The sequence below is a fragment of the Callorhinchus milii genome, unplaced genomic scaffold (genome assembly GCF_018977255.1).
Source record: "Callorhinchus milii isolate IMCB2004 unplaced genomic scaffold, IMCB_Cmil_1.0 Scaffold29, whole genome shotgun sequence".
NCBI lineage: Eukaryota > Metazoa > Chordata > Chondrichthyes > Chimaeriformes > Callorhinchidae > Callorhinchus > Callorhinchus milii.
In genome coordinates, this window is record NW_024704770.1 from 2904593 (window position 1) to 2919204 (window position 14612).

The 14612-nt window shown below is 51.9% G+C and overlaps 1 protein-coding gene across 1 annotated transcript; it reads right to left on the minus strand.

Moving 5' to 3' along the window:
• Positions 1 to 3941: 3941 nt before the first annotated feature.
• LOC103187548 (phospholipid phosphatase 3) lies at positions 3942 to 14261 on the minus strand. Its single transcript, XM_007907098.2, has 6 exons — positions 13799 to 14261; positions 9077 to 9234; positions 6889 to 7169; positions 6345 to 6402; positions 5883 to 6059; positions 3942 to 5428 (listed from the first exon to the last, which is right to left on the minus strand). Exons 1-6 carry the CDS (start codon positions 13962 to 13964, stop codon positions 5327 to 5329), a joined length of 942 nt encoding a protein of 313 aa, XP_007905289.1. The 5' UTR covers positions 13965 to 14261; the 3' UTR covers positions 3942 to 5326.
• Between the last annotated feature and the right edge of the window lie 351 nt (positions 14262 to 14612).

Genomic DNA, 14612 nt, shown 5'->3' on the forward strand with positions numbered 1-14612 from the left:
CGTACTGCACTGGAGAGTCAGCCTAGTTCAAAGTCCCACTGATGTGAGGGATGGGGGGACAGGGGCTCGAACCCACAACCCCCTGACCCAGGAGGAGAGGGCGAGAGTGGAGAGAAACTGGAGCGTCTCTCAAGGGTTAAACTCACTGGGTTTCCTTGGCTTCCCAGAAAGCAGAACAGAATCATCTCTGGAAAGTCCCAGGACTTGAGGGGAAAAGATTTCTGAGGGGAGGAAAAAGGATTCCTGGAATGAGGGGCACGAGATCGTGTTCATTCTCGGACCCTGAGCCTCGGCTGCAGAGAGTGATTGAGGGGCCAAGTCTCAGAGGAGCCAGGCCAAGGCCAAGGCCAAGCCCCTGGGAAAAGGCGGAGATGCTCTCCCAGCTTGGGAAAATTGTGTTGCCAGAAACCAGACACTCAACCAGACCTTGCCAAAGACGTGGTGCTTCTGTTTCAGAGAGAACTTAAGCAACGCAAGGCTAAAACTTGCCTTGTTTCCCAGCTGTTACTCATTCCTCAGGCTCTTAAGTTGCCATGACGCTCAATCTCGCTCCATTTCTCTCTTTCTCTGTCTCTCCCTCTGGGTCAGGAGGTTGTGGGTTCAAGCTCCCACAGCAGGGGAATGAACTTTCAGCCCACCGCACAGGCTGAAGCTTCCTCCAGGGCAGAGATGGGTGGGAGCGTTCCATTATCGGAGGCGCTGCCTAAGGACAAGACCTTAAATTGAACTCCCATCCTTCTGCTTGTTTGGGGGACGTTAAAGATTACACAAAGCAAATACACACACAATCTCCCAGATAAAACCGGTCATTCGCCTCTGGGCTATTCGTGGGACCTCGCTGTGTGCAATCCTGGCTGCCACGTTTCTTACAAATGCAACCAATCCCTTGTGGAGTCGCTTAGGGTAGTGGTTACCGCGCAATCGAGAGGACCCGGGTTCGATTCCCAGTGAGGCGAAACCTTTGGCAAGTTTCCTTACTCCACACACACACATTCTCTGTTTACCAAGCAGTAACTAGGAACCCGAGTGTTAGTCGATTAGTGGATAGCTTTCCAGCGGTAGTAATCCTCCCTCCCACCTTCCCCCCCCAAAAATGTGGTCACTTCAATCCACGACTGTTTGCGGGACACTGCCGTGCGCAATTGGCTGCCGCGTTTCACCCGCAAAGTACACAGTCACTCCACTTCACAGTATATTTGAGGCGTCTCAACGACACGGGATAAGGCTCCATATCAGACGCGAGGATTATTCTTATTACGTTTGACAGCGAATGAGTCCTTTATTTCTGGCGAGTTACAGAGAGAGAGAGAATATAGTTAGTCCACGTCCTGTTCCCATTACACACACACACACACACCTTCCCCACACTAACAGCCCCGGAGGAAACACCCAACCTTTCCTGACAGGGACCGACCTTCCTCTGCGAGGCTGACCCGACGTTTCCTCTCACAGAGCAGCTCAAACGAGACAGAAAAACTATAGTGGAACGACTGACTGGTTCTGACTCTCACCCCCCCAACCCCTGCCCGTAACAGACAGAAATAGAGTAAACGGGTCCATAGACAACAAGCAGCGCTAGAGACGAGGGAAATCAGCGAGGGAGGGGGGATTGGGGGCAAGATATCATAGTGCTCCCCACCCTCCTCGTACGCACACACACACGTACATTTGACAGCAATGTATCACAGTGGCTAACCCCCCAAACACACACACACACACGTACAACCCATCACCCCACACATACACGCACCCACAACTCCTGCCCGTCTACACAGACACACACACACACACACGAGTAACATCCAGGAAGTTCAAGGTCTCCCCCCACACGGACACTTGATTGTCGGGTCACACCCCCCGGGGTCACGGTCCCAAAGGTCAGCAGTGGGATACACTTCGGGTTCCCAGGAGATGGGGTGGGGGGGGGGGAAGGTGGCCTGTGCCTTTAATTAGCGAGCGCTATCTCTACGATGACCTGATGAATGAACGGGTAATCCTGATCCTGATCCCATCGGGTGCATCAGCAACAGTATCAGTCCGGAATGTCACAGCTTTATCTCGTCTCCATCAGGCCTGCCTCGTCTCTGCTCAAGCATGGCACAGCCACAGCACGGAGGTTACGTGTGGACACACACACCCACACAGGTGACAGGACTCCGCGGCTCCGAGCCTAGAGACACCCACCCCCACCCCATCGGACTGAGCCCCAGTCAGCACAGCCCACCCTTATCCCTGTAAGTGCTCCGAGATGCTACCCCGTGTGAAGGGCGCTATATAAATGCAAACTGTTGTTGTGGTGTAACCTACCTCTGTATATCCACAACCTACACAGTCACTACACTTTACACTATATGCTGTGAAGCTCTTTGAGACGTCTCAAAGATGTGATAAGGCGCTGTGTCAAATCCAAGGATAATTATTATGATTATTTTATTAGTAACACTGTCCTTTCATAGCTACAGCAAGTATCTGGCACAGCCCTGACTGTATATGTCATACATCAGACACAGCGCTCACCGTAACCACACACAGACTGGTTGCAATACTCACTCACAGTCTGCCCTGGGATTCTCTCTCTCACAAGCACAGTGGGTGCGAATCTGGCCAAAAGGCATCCCTTTGGCAACTGTGCTTTACATCAATGGGGAGGGGATGGAGTGGAGGAACCTATTACAGGAACGACCCAGGTTCCCTGTTCCACATTCACCAGGTGCCTCCACTCTTGAGCCAAACCTCCTCTCCGCCCACCCACAAGGATACCTGGCCAGGGCTGGGAGCTCAAAGTTCCTGATATGTGTGTGTACACACATGTGTGTCAATCCACAACTGTTTGTGGACCCTACTGTGCGCAATTGGCTGCCGTGTTTCTCCCACAAAATATTACACTTTACAGTGTACCCTGTGAAGTGCTTTGAGACCTCTCGAAAACTGGATAAGGCGCTGTATCAAATTCAAGGATTATCATCATTTATTCTTATTGTACGCGTGTGTGAATATGTGTGTGGGTATATGTGTGTATGTGTATACGTGTGTGTGTGTGCGTGCGTGTGTGGGCGTGCATTTGTGTGTGGAGCGGGTTTCCCAGGATGATATCTTGATAGCTCACCCACACATCTTCATCACGCCACACACTCACACGCACAAAGCCAGGTATGTAACCAGCCTGCTGGTAACTGAATGGGAAAAGCCGAGGCAGAGTGAGCGCGGTGCGAGTCACACAGCTGCACACAATTACAAGTCAAAATAGACCCTTGAGATCCGAAGCCCCGTGTGATCTCCTTTCCCTCTTGGCTGGTTTTATCAGCTCGGGGAATGTGTGTTGCTGCCCTATCTGAGAGATTGACTCTCAGCACCTGTCAGGGGCCGTTGCATGTCAAAGGGAAATTAATCAGTCTTTCCTGAAGCCAGAGAGAAGTTTACAGAAAGGTACCAGCATCTTCCACCCCCCAACCACCCGGTCCCAGGTGAACAGCTCGCTTGGCTTCACAGCAAATAACTCTCGCTCCCGCCCGGCCTCGTTCCGGACCTTTGTTCTTCGTGAATGCAAACTTTCTTTTGAAGCAGTTTGTTTCAATTGAGAATGGAGGCAGTGAGTATGAATGTACTGTGTCTCCAAACCCTGCCCTGGGAGTGTGGACGCACAGTATAGAGGGAGCTTTACTATGTCTCGAACCCTGATCTGGGAGTGTGTACGCACAGTATAGAGGGAGCGTTACTGTGTCTCTAACACTGACCTGGGAGTGTGGACGCACAGTATAGAGGGAGCTTTACTGTGTCTCGAACCCTGATCTGGGAGTGTGGACGCACAGTGTAGTGGGAGCTTTACTGCGTCCATAACCCTGATCTGGGAGAGTGGACACACACTGTAGAGGGAGCTTTACTCTGCCTCTAACCCGCTCGCATTTGAGGTTTGGTTAAATTAAAAAGTATCCGAAGTCTCATTAAAATTGAAAGAATTAGTTGATTTTTATTTACAATAAAACTTTACAGATATTTTGACAAATCGTTACATTTTACCGTCAGGGGGCTTTGACTGACCCTTCCTCACCGTGATAGTTCCACAGCCACAAAACCTGGGTGAGAAACAGTCTGTGGTCGGGGCAAGACTTGGGCTGTGAAGAGACACACGTTGGATATTTGACTTAATATAAACTCTGATATTTACTGGGGTAAATAGTTGATTACATTTCTTCCCCCGACCATGGTATCAGCAAGCTTACATCATTGGTTGTGACATCAGGGATGGTGTCAGTTGACTCAACCCAACATCCCATATTGATTCCCATCCCCTCCAGAAGTTACATGCAGTGCCACCCCCTGCCTGAAGGAGGCAATGCTAATCACGGCAACTTACTGTGGCAACAAACATTGCCAACTACACCGAGGATTAATGTCTCGATATTCCATGGTCTCCAGGGAGAGTCAAGCACCGTTTACACATCACCCAGGGACAGAATTCCTAGCGGGGGTCAGTCATGAAAGCTCAACTCCCCCACCTCATCCTAAAGTGTCTCCCTCAGTCTCTCCCCATCTCAATGTCCTCAATTCTCAACCTCCCCCCAAAGGTCCACCTTGCTCTACCCTGTCTCCCTCGACCTCAGCCTCCTTCGATCTCCCTCCCAACATACTTGTCTCACCTCCAACACCACAGAGCAGAAAGTCTGAGAGCTGCTATGATATAACGCTCCTCGACTCCACCTGGGAGACCTGTCAGGCAGTCACATATAATAATGAAACCGATGTAAGTTATGATATAAAATTCTGTTGTATTATTCGAGTCAGACACTTACAAAGCGGGAGTGGGAGGTGGGGGGGAGAGGTGGGACACACACACCCTCTGTTCATCTCACACACACGCATGCACACACACACAGTGGGCAGCGACACAGGTTAAAAAGGTACATATTTAGCTTATGTAAGTCCATGCACTCGCCCTCTGTCACACAGTTACACACACTCAGATAGGGCTCAGCATTGTAAAAATACCTCTGGTTATTCACATACGCATACACACACAGACACACAGAGCAGTTTGCGTTGCTGTTCACAGTATTGCACGGCTACTACGTGCCACATTATGTAGTGTCTTGGGTGCTGTGCAGCAGGGACGGACTCGATGTGAGATGGCCGGAAATCCACCAGCCAACCCAGGCCGACAGTACAGGGGGGAAGGGGAGTGTGGCCGAGTGGGGACCTGCCCGCTGGTTCAGGAGCTCGCCTGAAAGGGTGGGATGGACTGGATGAATGAACGCCTGCCGGAGTGGAGGAGGCACGGGCGGGCAGGCGGGCGGTGTTGGTCTGTGGACGTCACCGGTTCCCTTCCCGGCTAACAGGTGGTGTGGTTGGTCTGGATGCCACTGTCCGGCCGGCTCTGACACTCTTTGGTCATTTTCCTCTTGGATTTAAACATGTCCGAGATGTGAAAGGCCTGGAAAACAGGAAGCTCGGTGTTCATACACACACAACTCTGCGGGGCCCAATTGGCACAAAACACACAGTCGCTACACCTTACGGTATATCCTGCGAAGCGCTTTGAGACGCCTCGACGACGTGATAAGGCGCTGTGTCAAATGTAAGGATTATTATTGTTACTACTTGGCAACTCTTTCAAAGAGCCAGCACAAGCATGATGGGCCGAATGGCCTCTTTCTGTGCTGTAAGATTCTATGGTTCTATCACTGCTCCCTCACTCTCACACCTCAACACCCTCGCTCTCTCACACCTCAACACACTCGCTCCCTCACAGCTCAACACACTTGCTCCCTCACAGCTCAACATTCACTGCAGATAAAACAGTGCCACACTAATGTACACTGCTATGTGACCATCCAACACGCCCTGCACATGTTTGCGTGCACACGTATGAGGCAGGTGGTACTCACAATCCAGTAAGCAATGAGCGCCCCCTGCAGGAAGCCCACCAGCACGTCGGACGGGTGATGCCGGTAGTCGGAGATACGGGACAGACCAGTGTAAAAGGCCAACATGATGAGCAAACACTGAATTAGCGGCCTTAGCAGCCGCGCACCTTTCCACGTAAACCGAGCCTGGAGATAAAACTGTGTGAGAGAGAGAGAGAGCGTGAGAGTGAGTAAGTGAGTGAGAGAGTGAGTGAGTGTGAGAGAGAGTAAGACAGAGAGTGAGTGTGAGAGTCTGAGAGTGAGTGAGATAGAGGCGGTGAGCGAGAGAGAGTGTAAGAGAGTGCTCATGAGAGAATAGAGTGAACACGAGATAGAGAGAGTGTGAGGTCGAGCGAGAGAATTAGAGTGTGAGGGGTAGAGTGACAGGCATACACGTGTGTACAAATGCATGTCCAGCCCCGACGGTCACGGGAAGCCACTCACCGCCAGGTAGAGCAGAGCGTACATTGCGAACGAGGCGTGTCCTGAATAGAAGGATTTTCTGGGAGGAAATCAGAGTCTGGGTTAACAACAACAACAACAACAACAACAACGGGCATTTATATAGCGCCTTTCACACGCGGTTGCATCCCAGAGCGCTTAACCTGTCCCTCGTTCCCGATCTCTCTCCCCCCCACCACCCCACCTGTACCCAACCCAATGGAAGGGAGCCTTGAGCTAGTGAGTGGGTGGGGGGGGCGGGGGAGGTTGGAGAAAATAGGCAGCCTTCTGTGGCTGGGGAAGGGTTGAGGGGCCTCTGGTTGAGGGTTTGAGGGGACAAAGAGCAAAGAATTGGGGGGCAGTGAGTGAGGGTTGGGAGGGGCAATGGGTGAGGGATGACGGGGGTAGTGGGTGAGGGCAGCCCCTGGGGGGAGAAGGGGATGGGGAGGAGGCAACGCAGTGAAGGCAGCACAACAGTGAATGGGGGGCAATGGCAGAGGGTGACGCTCTTTCTCTCACACTCTCTCTCTCTCTCTCTCTCTCGTACCGAGCCTCGGTGACGGCTGAGGAGGGGCCGGTGCACACCGGGTCCTGGATGTATCCTCGGGAACAGTTGAATTTGGTGAAGTCGGGTTTGCAGACGGCCAGGAAGTTGGGCCGGAGTCGGCCGACGGCGACCTTGGCCAGGTCGGTGAGAGACTGACTGGTGGCACAGCCAAACAGGAAGCAGCCCACCTGCTTGTAGATGAGCGACAGGTAAGAGTTCCAGTGCAGCGAGCGAGACCGTTTGTGCAGGAAACGGACTCGGTAACATTCACCCAGTGAGATCTGTACAGAGAGAGAGAGAGAGACGACACGTCAAAGACAAAGTGACATTTACGCAACTCCTTTCACGTCGGGAGGACGTCCCAAGGCGCTGGCTGGACAGTCAGGGATTTGGACCCGAGTTGGGGGGTGTGGGGGGGGCGGTTGGGATCAGGGAGGGTGGAGGGCGGTAGGAGGGTAGGGAGTAAGGAGGTTGGCCGAAGGCGCAGTTGGTCCAAGAGCAGGGTCTTGAGACGTGCTTTGAAGTTGGCGAGGGAGGTAGCAGGGCGAAGGTAAAGCGGGATGGAGTTCCAAAGGATGGGGTCAGAGAGGCTGAACGTGGGGTGGGCGAAAAGGGTGGGAGCCAGAGAGGCACAGAGCAGAGAGCTACTATAATAATAATAATAATTCTTGGATTTGATACAGCGCCTTATCACGTCGTAGAAACGTCTCAAAGCGCTTCACAGAATAGACTGTAAAGTGAAAAAGACTGTACATTTTTGTGGGCGAAACGCGGCAGCCAATTGCGTGCAGCAGCGTCCCCACAAACAGCTGTGGATTGAAGTGACCAAATTGTTATTTTCATAAAGGATTATTACCCCCAGAAAGCGATCTGCCAATTGACTTAACAACTCAGGCTCCTACTGACTGCGAGGTCCTCTCGCTTGTGACGAGGTGGGCGCTCTAACCGCTGAGCTACAGGAATGACTGTGCCTCACACAGCGAGAGTGTGCGTATCCGTTCCGTGTCCCTGGTGAGAGCGTGCGCGTGTCTCTGCCTTACCCCGGATGTGTGCCTCCTGAGCAAAGTGTGACCACAAACCATACTCATCGCCTTCCTGACGTGTGGTGGAGCTGTTTCCCTGCCCTGAGCCCTCGCACTCGCCCTCTATATGATTCCGAGGGTGAGGTTGAACGTCTCTGTCGCTTATGCTCCAGTGATGATTAACTCACTCACTCACTCACTCACTGACTCACGGACTCACTCCAAATGTCACAGTTCCACAGCTACGGAAACAGTCTTTAATCTCCCTCTGCTCAGACCCACTGCTGTCTCTCCCTCACTGTTTGATCGAAGCAGGTTTATTTAAAGGCGAAATTAAGTCACATCAACATCTCCATCAACAGCGTCCGCTTCCCCCCCCCCCCACCAAACCCCAATTTAATTTTGTGCGTGCAAACACACACACACACACACACACACACAACACCCCAGTCACGACCGTTTGTGTCTGAAAGGGATGGTGGAAGCTGATTCGATAATAACTTTTAAGAGAGAAGTAGATAATTATTTGGGGAGGACAACTTTGCAGGACTATGGGGAGAGCTCGGGTGGGGGTGTGGGGGGGGGGGAGTGGGGTTGATTTGGAAAGCTCTTTTCAAAAAGTCGGCGCAGACACGATGGGCCGAATGGCCTCCTTCTGTGCTCTGTGTTGCCGTGCGCGGTTGGCTGCCGTGTTTCAGCCACACCGTACGCATTTTTACAGTAATAAAACCAGTATTGGCCGGGAACAAACACTCAGCAGGTCCAGGCAGCATCTACGGAGGGAGAGGAAAGTCAGTGAGTAAACGTTTCAGGTCGATGAATGTTCGTCAGAACTGGCGAAAGCTCAGCGACGAAAGGTCGCCGACCTGAAACGTTAACCTACTTTCTTCTCTCTCTCCCTCTCTCTATAGATGCTGCCTGACCTGCTGAGTGTTTGCTTCCAGCCACTTCTGGTTTTATTTCAGGTTCCCAGCAGCATCTGCAGCATTCGGCCGTTTTACAATATACTCTGTGAAACGCTGGGGGGAAAGCGCGGAGTGGAGAGGGGCTTCCCCAGGCCGGCTGCGGGGTTGGCCTGACCCACGTCCCTTGGTTCTGTGACCTGCGCCACCGCCCCCCCCCCCCCACCCACCCACCCACCCCACTCCCCTGCCCCGGTGACTTACGGCGGTGACTGTGATGAGGATCCCGGTCGTGCACAGCACAGTGTCGCTCACGGTCTCTGCGCTCTTGAACGGGTACTGGATGTCCTGATCGTCGCAGTAGAAGCCTCGCTCGTAGGGTTTGACTGCGTTTAACTCCACCATGAAGAACGGCAGAGAGGCTGTGGGGAGGGGGCGGGGGGTGGGGGGAGAGAGGGGGAGGACAGGAGAACGTTAGCAGGCGGGTGGGAGGGGAGATCATGTAATAACAATAATAAAGTGTTATTAATTTAACACTTAACACTTTATAACAACAATAATAATCCTTGCATTTGATGCAGTGGTTTATCACGTCGTCGAGACGTCTCAAAGCGCTTCACAGGATACACTGTAACGTGGAGTGACTGTATATTGTGTGGGCAAAACGCGGCAGCCAATTGCCCCCATCGACGTCCCACCAAACAGTCGTGGATTGACTGACCACATTATTATTATCGTTGTCTTTATTTCCCCCCCACCCATCTTTTTGTAAAGTGAAGCGAGTTTCTATCCCATGTCCTGGAGCACCACCGCATGCCGTTTGCCCACAAAACACACAGTCACTACACTGTGCAAAATACACAGTCGCGACACTACCCTGCATGAAGGGCGCTATATAAATGCAAGTTGTTGTTGTCATTAATATTAATGATTAATAACTGGCCTCACTGGCTTGTGCTGTGAGTGCCGGGTGGTACACTCCACACACGCGTGTGGGGGCTTGCCACACGCCCACACGCACACGCACAAAGAGAGAGGGAGAGAGGAAGTCCCTGCTCATACCTGGCATTCCATTTGATAGGATCTGACCTCGGTCTCCCCTGCAGTCTGGCACAGCACGTCACACTGAGATAAGAGACAGCTAAGGGAGAAGGAATGTGACCCCCATCCCTATCCCCCACCCCCCCCCACAGGAGCTCAGCAGCTCTTGCTCCCCACACAACAACAACAGCAGCAGTAACTTGGGGCAGCGTCTCGGAGGGCTTGAACCCCCACACGTAAGGAGTCACTGTGTTCCCCACTCAGGGTTAATTAATCAACGCCATGTCACGTCCTCTTCCCCTACATGTACTCACCCAGACACAGGGACTCCTCCCTTATTGGGGGTGGGGGGGGGAGGGAGCTGGAGCCCGGACCCTCACTGTACCTTAGTTTTGACAGCGACCCCCACCCACCCCAAGCTGGAAACCAGAACATTAAATCCAGGTGTTTGTCAGTGAGCTGGACACAGACTGGCACAGCCCTCCCTCACACAGCCCACCTTCTCCCATTCAGAAACATAGGAACAGGAGGAGGAGGAGGAGGCCATTCAGCCCCTCGAGCCCATTCCGCCATTCCATCAGATCATGGCTGATCTGTACCTTAGGTCCAATTGCCCCGTATCCCCTGAAACCCTGAGCTAACAAATAACCATCCATCTCCAGCCTTGAATTTGTGAATGGATCCAACCATAAGCCATAAGCCATAATGTCTCGACTACCTGGACTTTCCCTTCAAGACCCATCCCCTCCCACTCCCACACACACCTGCACATGAATCACTGTTAGCAGGTCAGCTTGTTGCCAGTACCTGTCACGCTGTGAGCGGGGAGTGGGTGGGCAGGAGCTGGCAAAGGGTGAAAGCAACACAGAACGAGAGGGAGAGAGAGAGAGAGATGTTCCCCTCCTGAGTCACCGGTGCATAGGAAAGGTTTTGTGTGTGTTGAGCGCTTTGAGACGTCTCAACGATGTGATAAGGCGCTATATCAAATGCAAGGATTATTATTCTTGCGATCTCAGTTTTGGGTGGGGGTGGGGGGGGTGAGGACCTGTCAGTGTGCCTGTTCTGTGCGGGTTAGGGGGGGAATTTACCCCACTCACCTCTTCCCCCCGCACATGCCTGCCTGAGACCACACACCACAGCCCAGCACAGGAGCCAACATGCAGGTCTGATCATTCCACTATCGGTGTCTCTTACACAGATCTTTATCTGGTCTTTCACAGAATCTCAGCAAAGCCTCCCACGGCTCCACCATGTCTCTCCCCGTCTGACCCTCACATGGGGTGGGGGTTGGGGGTATGTGACTCTGACCCAATCCTGCCCCTTGTGTCTGGTCCAAACGCGTATTGCACGAATAAAAGAAAAATAATAATTTGGTCGCTCGATCCCCGGCTGTTTGAGGGAACGTCGCTGTGCACAGTCGGCTGCCGCGTTTCGCCCACAAAACAGGCAGTCAGTTCACTTTACGCTTTGAGATGTCGCAAAGACATGATAAGGCGCTGTGTCAAATGCAATGATTATTATTATAAATATTTATTATCATCTTTACGAACAGCCACAGACGGGAGCTCGGTTTAACATCTTATGGTGGGGGAGTGGGGGTGTAACAAACACATCCTGTGATTCCCATCCCCCCCATCCCACCCCTTACGAGCCGAGCGGGGGAATTAGTGCTTGTGATCACAGACCCCGGTGAGAAGCCACATTCACACCCACATCCTTTTCCTCCATCTTTGTTACTGCAAAGCCATTCATTGTTTGTGTCGTTCAGGTTTCCTGACTGAGAGCAACACCCAGCGTTTATTACATTAACCTCTGTCCCCAACACAGCAGCTCAAGCTCAGCCCCTCACTCTCTCACCTCCGGGCCAGGATGCTGTGGATTCCAGCCCCATGTTGGGGGAAGAGTTGGGGAGGGGGGGGAGGTGGGCTACAGATTGTTGGAGGCACCGTCCTTCAAATGAGACGTTAAACCGAGCTGGGAAAGAGAAAGGGAGTTTCTCCCGGTGTTCCTGGCTCCCCGGTTAAATTGCTCAGTCACTTTGTTATGTGTGGGAACTCATTGTGTGGAAATTCACTTTATCCGTGATCCAGATTTACATACATTGTGATCAGCACATCGGATGTGACCCTGATTTACACTCACTCTCCTCTGTGTGTGTGTGTGCGCGCGCGCGCGTGGGCATGTGTGTATGTGTATGTTTTGCCCACAAAAATATAGTCAATTAATTTTACAGTACATTCTGTGAAGTTCTTCGAAACTTTATCAAAAACATGTTAAGGCGCTGTACCAAATGCACGGATTATTATTATGTGGTTGTGTGTGAGTGAGAGTGAGACTCTATTCTGGAACCATTCTGAGCTTCTGGGAAGATCGTAGCTGTGGGAGTGGAGAGCCCTCACGGTGAAGTGTTGAGAGTCTCCGAGTCTCACAGCTAAACAGTCCACAAAGTAACCTTGAGTTTGGTCTCCAGTCAGCACAACAGCCGACAGCGAGGAGAAACCCCGACAAGCTTACAACTTAATCCATTATTCAGCAAAGATGATGACTTTACTCACACCTCTCGGTCATTCACTGCGTAACTGTTGGTGGGACGTCGCTGTGCGCCCACACCACACCACACACAGTCACTACACTATTAGCAATTCCCTGCGAGGTGCCTTTGTGACAGTTTAACGCAGATAGACGCTATGCCAAACAGGATTGTTAGCATTATTACGCTCACAAAACACACAGTCACTGCACCTTACGATGTGTCCTGTGAAGCGCTTTGAGTCATCTCAACGATGTGATAAGGCGCTGTATCAAATGCAAGGATTATTATTGGTATAGTATTATAATAATACATTTGCCTGTTTGTGTGTAGGCCTGGACACATGTAGTGACTGTATATTTTGCTGACCACTCGTCAGTACGTGTCTTCCCCCACACCCCACAGCACTGCACTGGGACGTGAAGCTCAGATACCCCTAAGGAGATGAGTTTGACCCAGCGACGCTGAGCTCAGACTCCAGGCTGGAGGCAATGTGCTTCCCTTCTCTGCGACCATCTCATTCCTCAACTAACTTCTCACTTCCAGAAACAGCCACAAGTTCCTCCTCAGAACCCTCTGCTTCCCCTGTCTGCTGCCTGCCCGCTCACCCACACACACTGAAAGCATTTCCCAATTAATGTTCCAACAGAACCTCTCCTCAGCCTGGACTCTGACCCCGTTTCTGGGTGACGAGTGACTGTAAGGGTGAACATTAACTCGATTTCCTCATCACTGACATTGACTGCACAGCCAGTCAGGCACCAGGCAATACTCGTTACAGCTGCTGATCAGTCACCAGTTACAGTGATTCAATACTGAACTTTTTGTGGGGAAATTGTGTGTGTATGTGGGGGCAGGAGGTGGGCGGAGAGTGGGTATGGGTATGGGTAGGGGTGCGTATGTGTGTGTGGGGAGGGAAGTTTGTGTGTGTGTATCTGTAGGAGAGTATGTATGCGTGTAGGGGAGCGTGTATGTGTGTAGGGGGGTAAGGGAGTGTGTATATGTGTGCGCGGGTAGGGGAGTGTGTTGGTGGGTAGGGGAGTGTGTGTGTGAGGGAGGTGTGTGTGCAGCGGGCTGTGTCTGTCAGCCTGTGCGCTGAGGTTAGTGTAAAGTCAGTGACTGTTAGCACAGTTACAGCAACAATCCTCGCATTTGATACAGCGCCTCATCACGTCGTCGAGACGTCTCAAAACGCTTCACCGAATATACCGCAAAGCGCAGTGACCGCGTATTTTGCGGGCGAGAAACGTGGCGGTCAATTGCGCGCAGCGACGTCCCCACAAACCGTGGCGGATTGAAGCGACCGAATCATTATTGTTTAGCACAGATGGTACAAAAGCCAGGACCCGTCACTTGCTCTGGGCTCGGAGGGTAACGTCTGACCCAGACTGTCTGTTGCCGAGGATATAGCTTACCCAGGATGATGCAGATCAGGTCCAGACAGAGGAGCATTTTGCTGCACATAGCTTCCTGGTGACCCTCTGCCCCTGGCTCGGGCTCACAGCTCATGCCCCCGCTCTCAGGGATCCTGACCACGGCTCCAGTAGGGGTGTAATCTCCATCCGACTTGTACTTGGCCATGATCCGGATTCTGGGCTGCAGATCCCACCTCGAATTCCCCGTTCCACCCCGAAAACAATTCCCAAATCTGTCAAAACGTGGACGATCCCAGGCGAGTCGCTCAACAGCTGGAAATCTTAATCCGGTGTCAAACCTTCCTCTTCACAAACATCCCCGTTACTCCACGCTCCCCCCCCCCCCCCCGCCCCTTCTCCCCACAAACACACTCCGCAACTTTTCCCCTCGAAGTCCTTAAATTTGCCAAGAATTCCAGGCTTCGCTGTTCCTCTCTCTCTCTCTCTCTCTCTCTCTCCCCTCTCTCACACACTGCGCCCCCCCCCCACAAAAAAAAAGAAAATCACAATTTTTGGGGGGTGAAAAAAAAGAGGCACCAAAAAATAAAGTTTCTGTTAAAAAGTTGTTTTTTAAAAGTTTCCAGAGAAGTGGCAAAAAATTCTTTTTTTTTTCCCCCCCCAACAAAAAAATAAAGTGGGAGGGAGGGAGTGAGGAGGAGGAGGAGTGGGGGGGGGTCCAGATAGATTCCTTTAGAAGTTGTCAGGGTTGGTTTGCTTTGGGGGAAAAAAAAAGTTGATCAAAACTTTCCAGAGAAGTTGGAAGAAGTTTTGTGCGAGTGTGAGTGACTGTCTCTTCTCTTTCACTCTCTCTCTC

Bases quoted from the DNA above. Each gene is read 5' to 3' on its own strand.
- LOC103187548 (XM_007907098.2), bottom strand. From the start codon at position 13,964: ATGGCCAAGTACAAGTCGGATGGAGATTACACCCCTACTGGAGCCGTG. The intron at 9,235-13,798 runs GTAAGCTATATC...CCCTCCCCACAG, and splicing joins CCTGATCTGCATCATCCTGG to CCTCTCTGCCGTTCTTCATG. The intron at 6,060-6,344 runs GTGAGTGGCTTC...TCTCTCACACAG, and splicing joins ACGCTCTGCTCTACCTGGCG to TTTTATCTCCAGGCTCGGTT.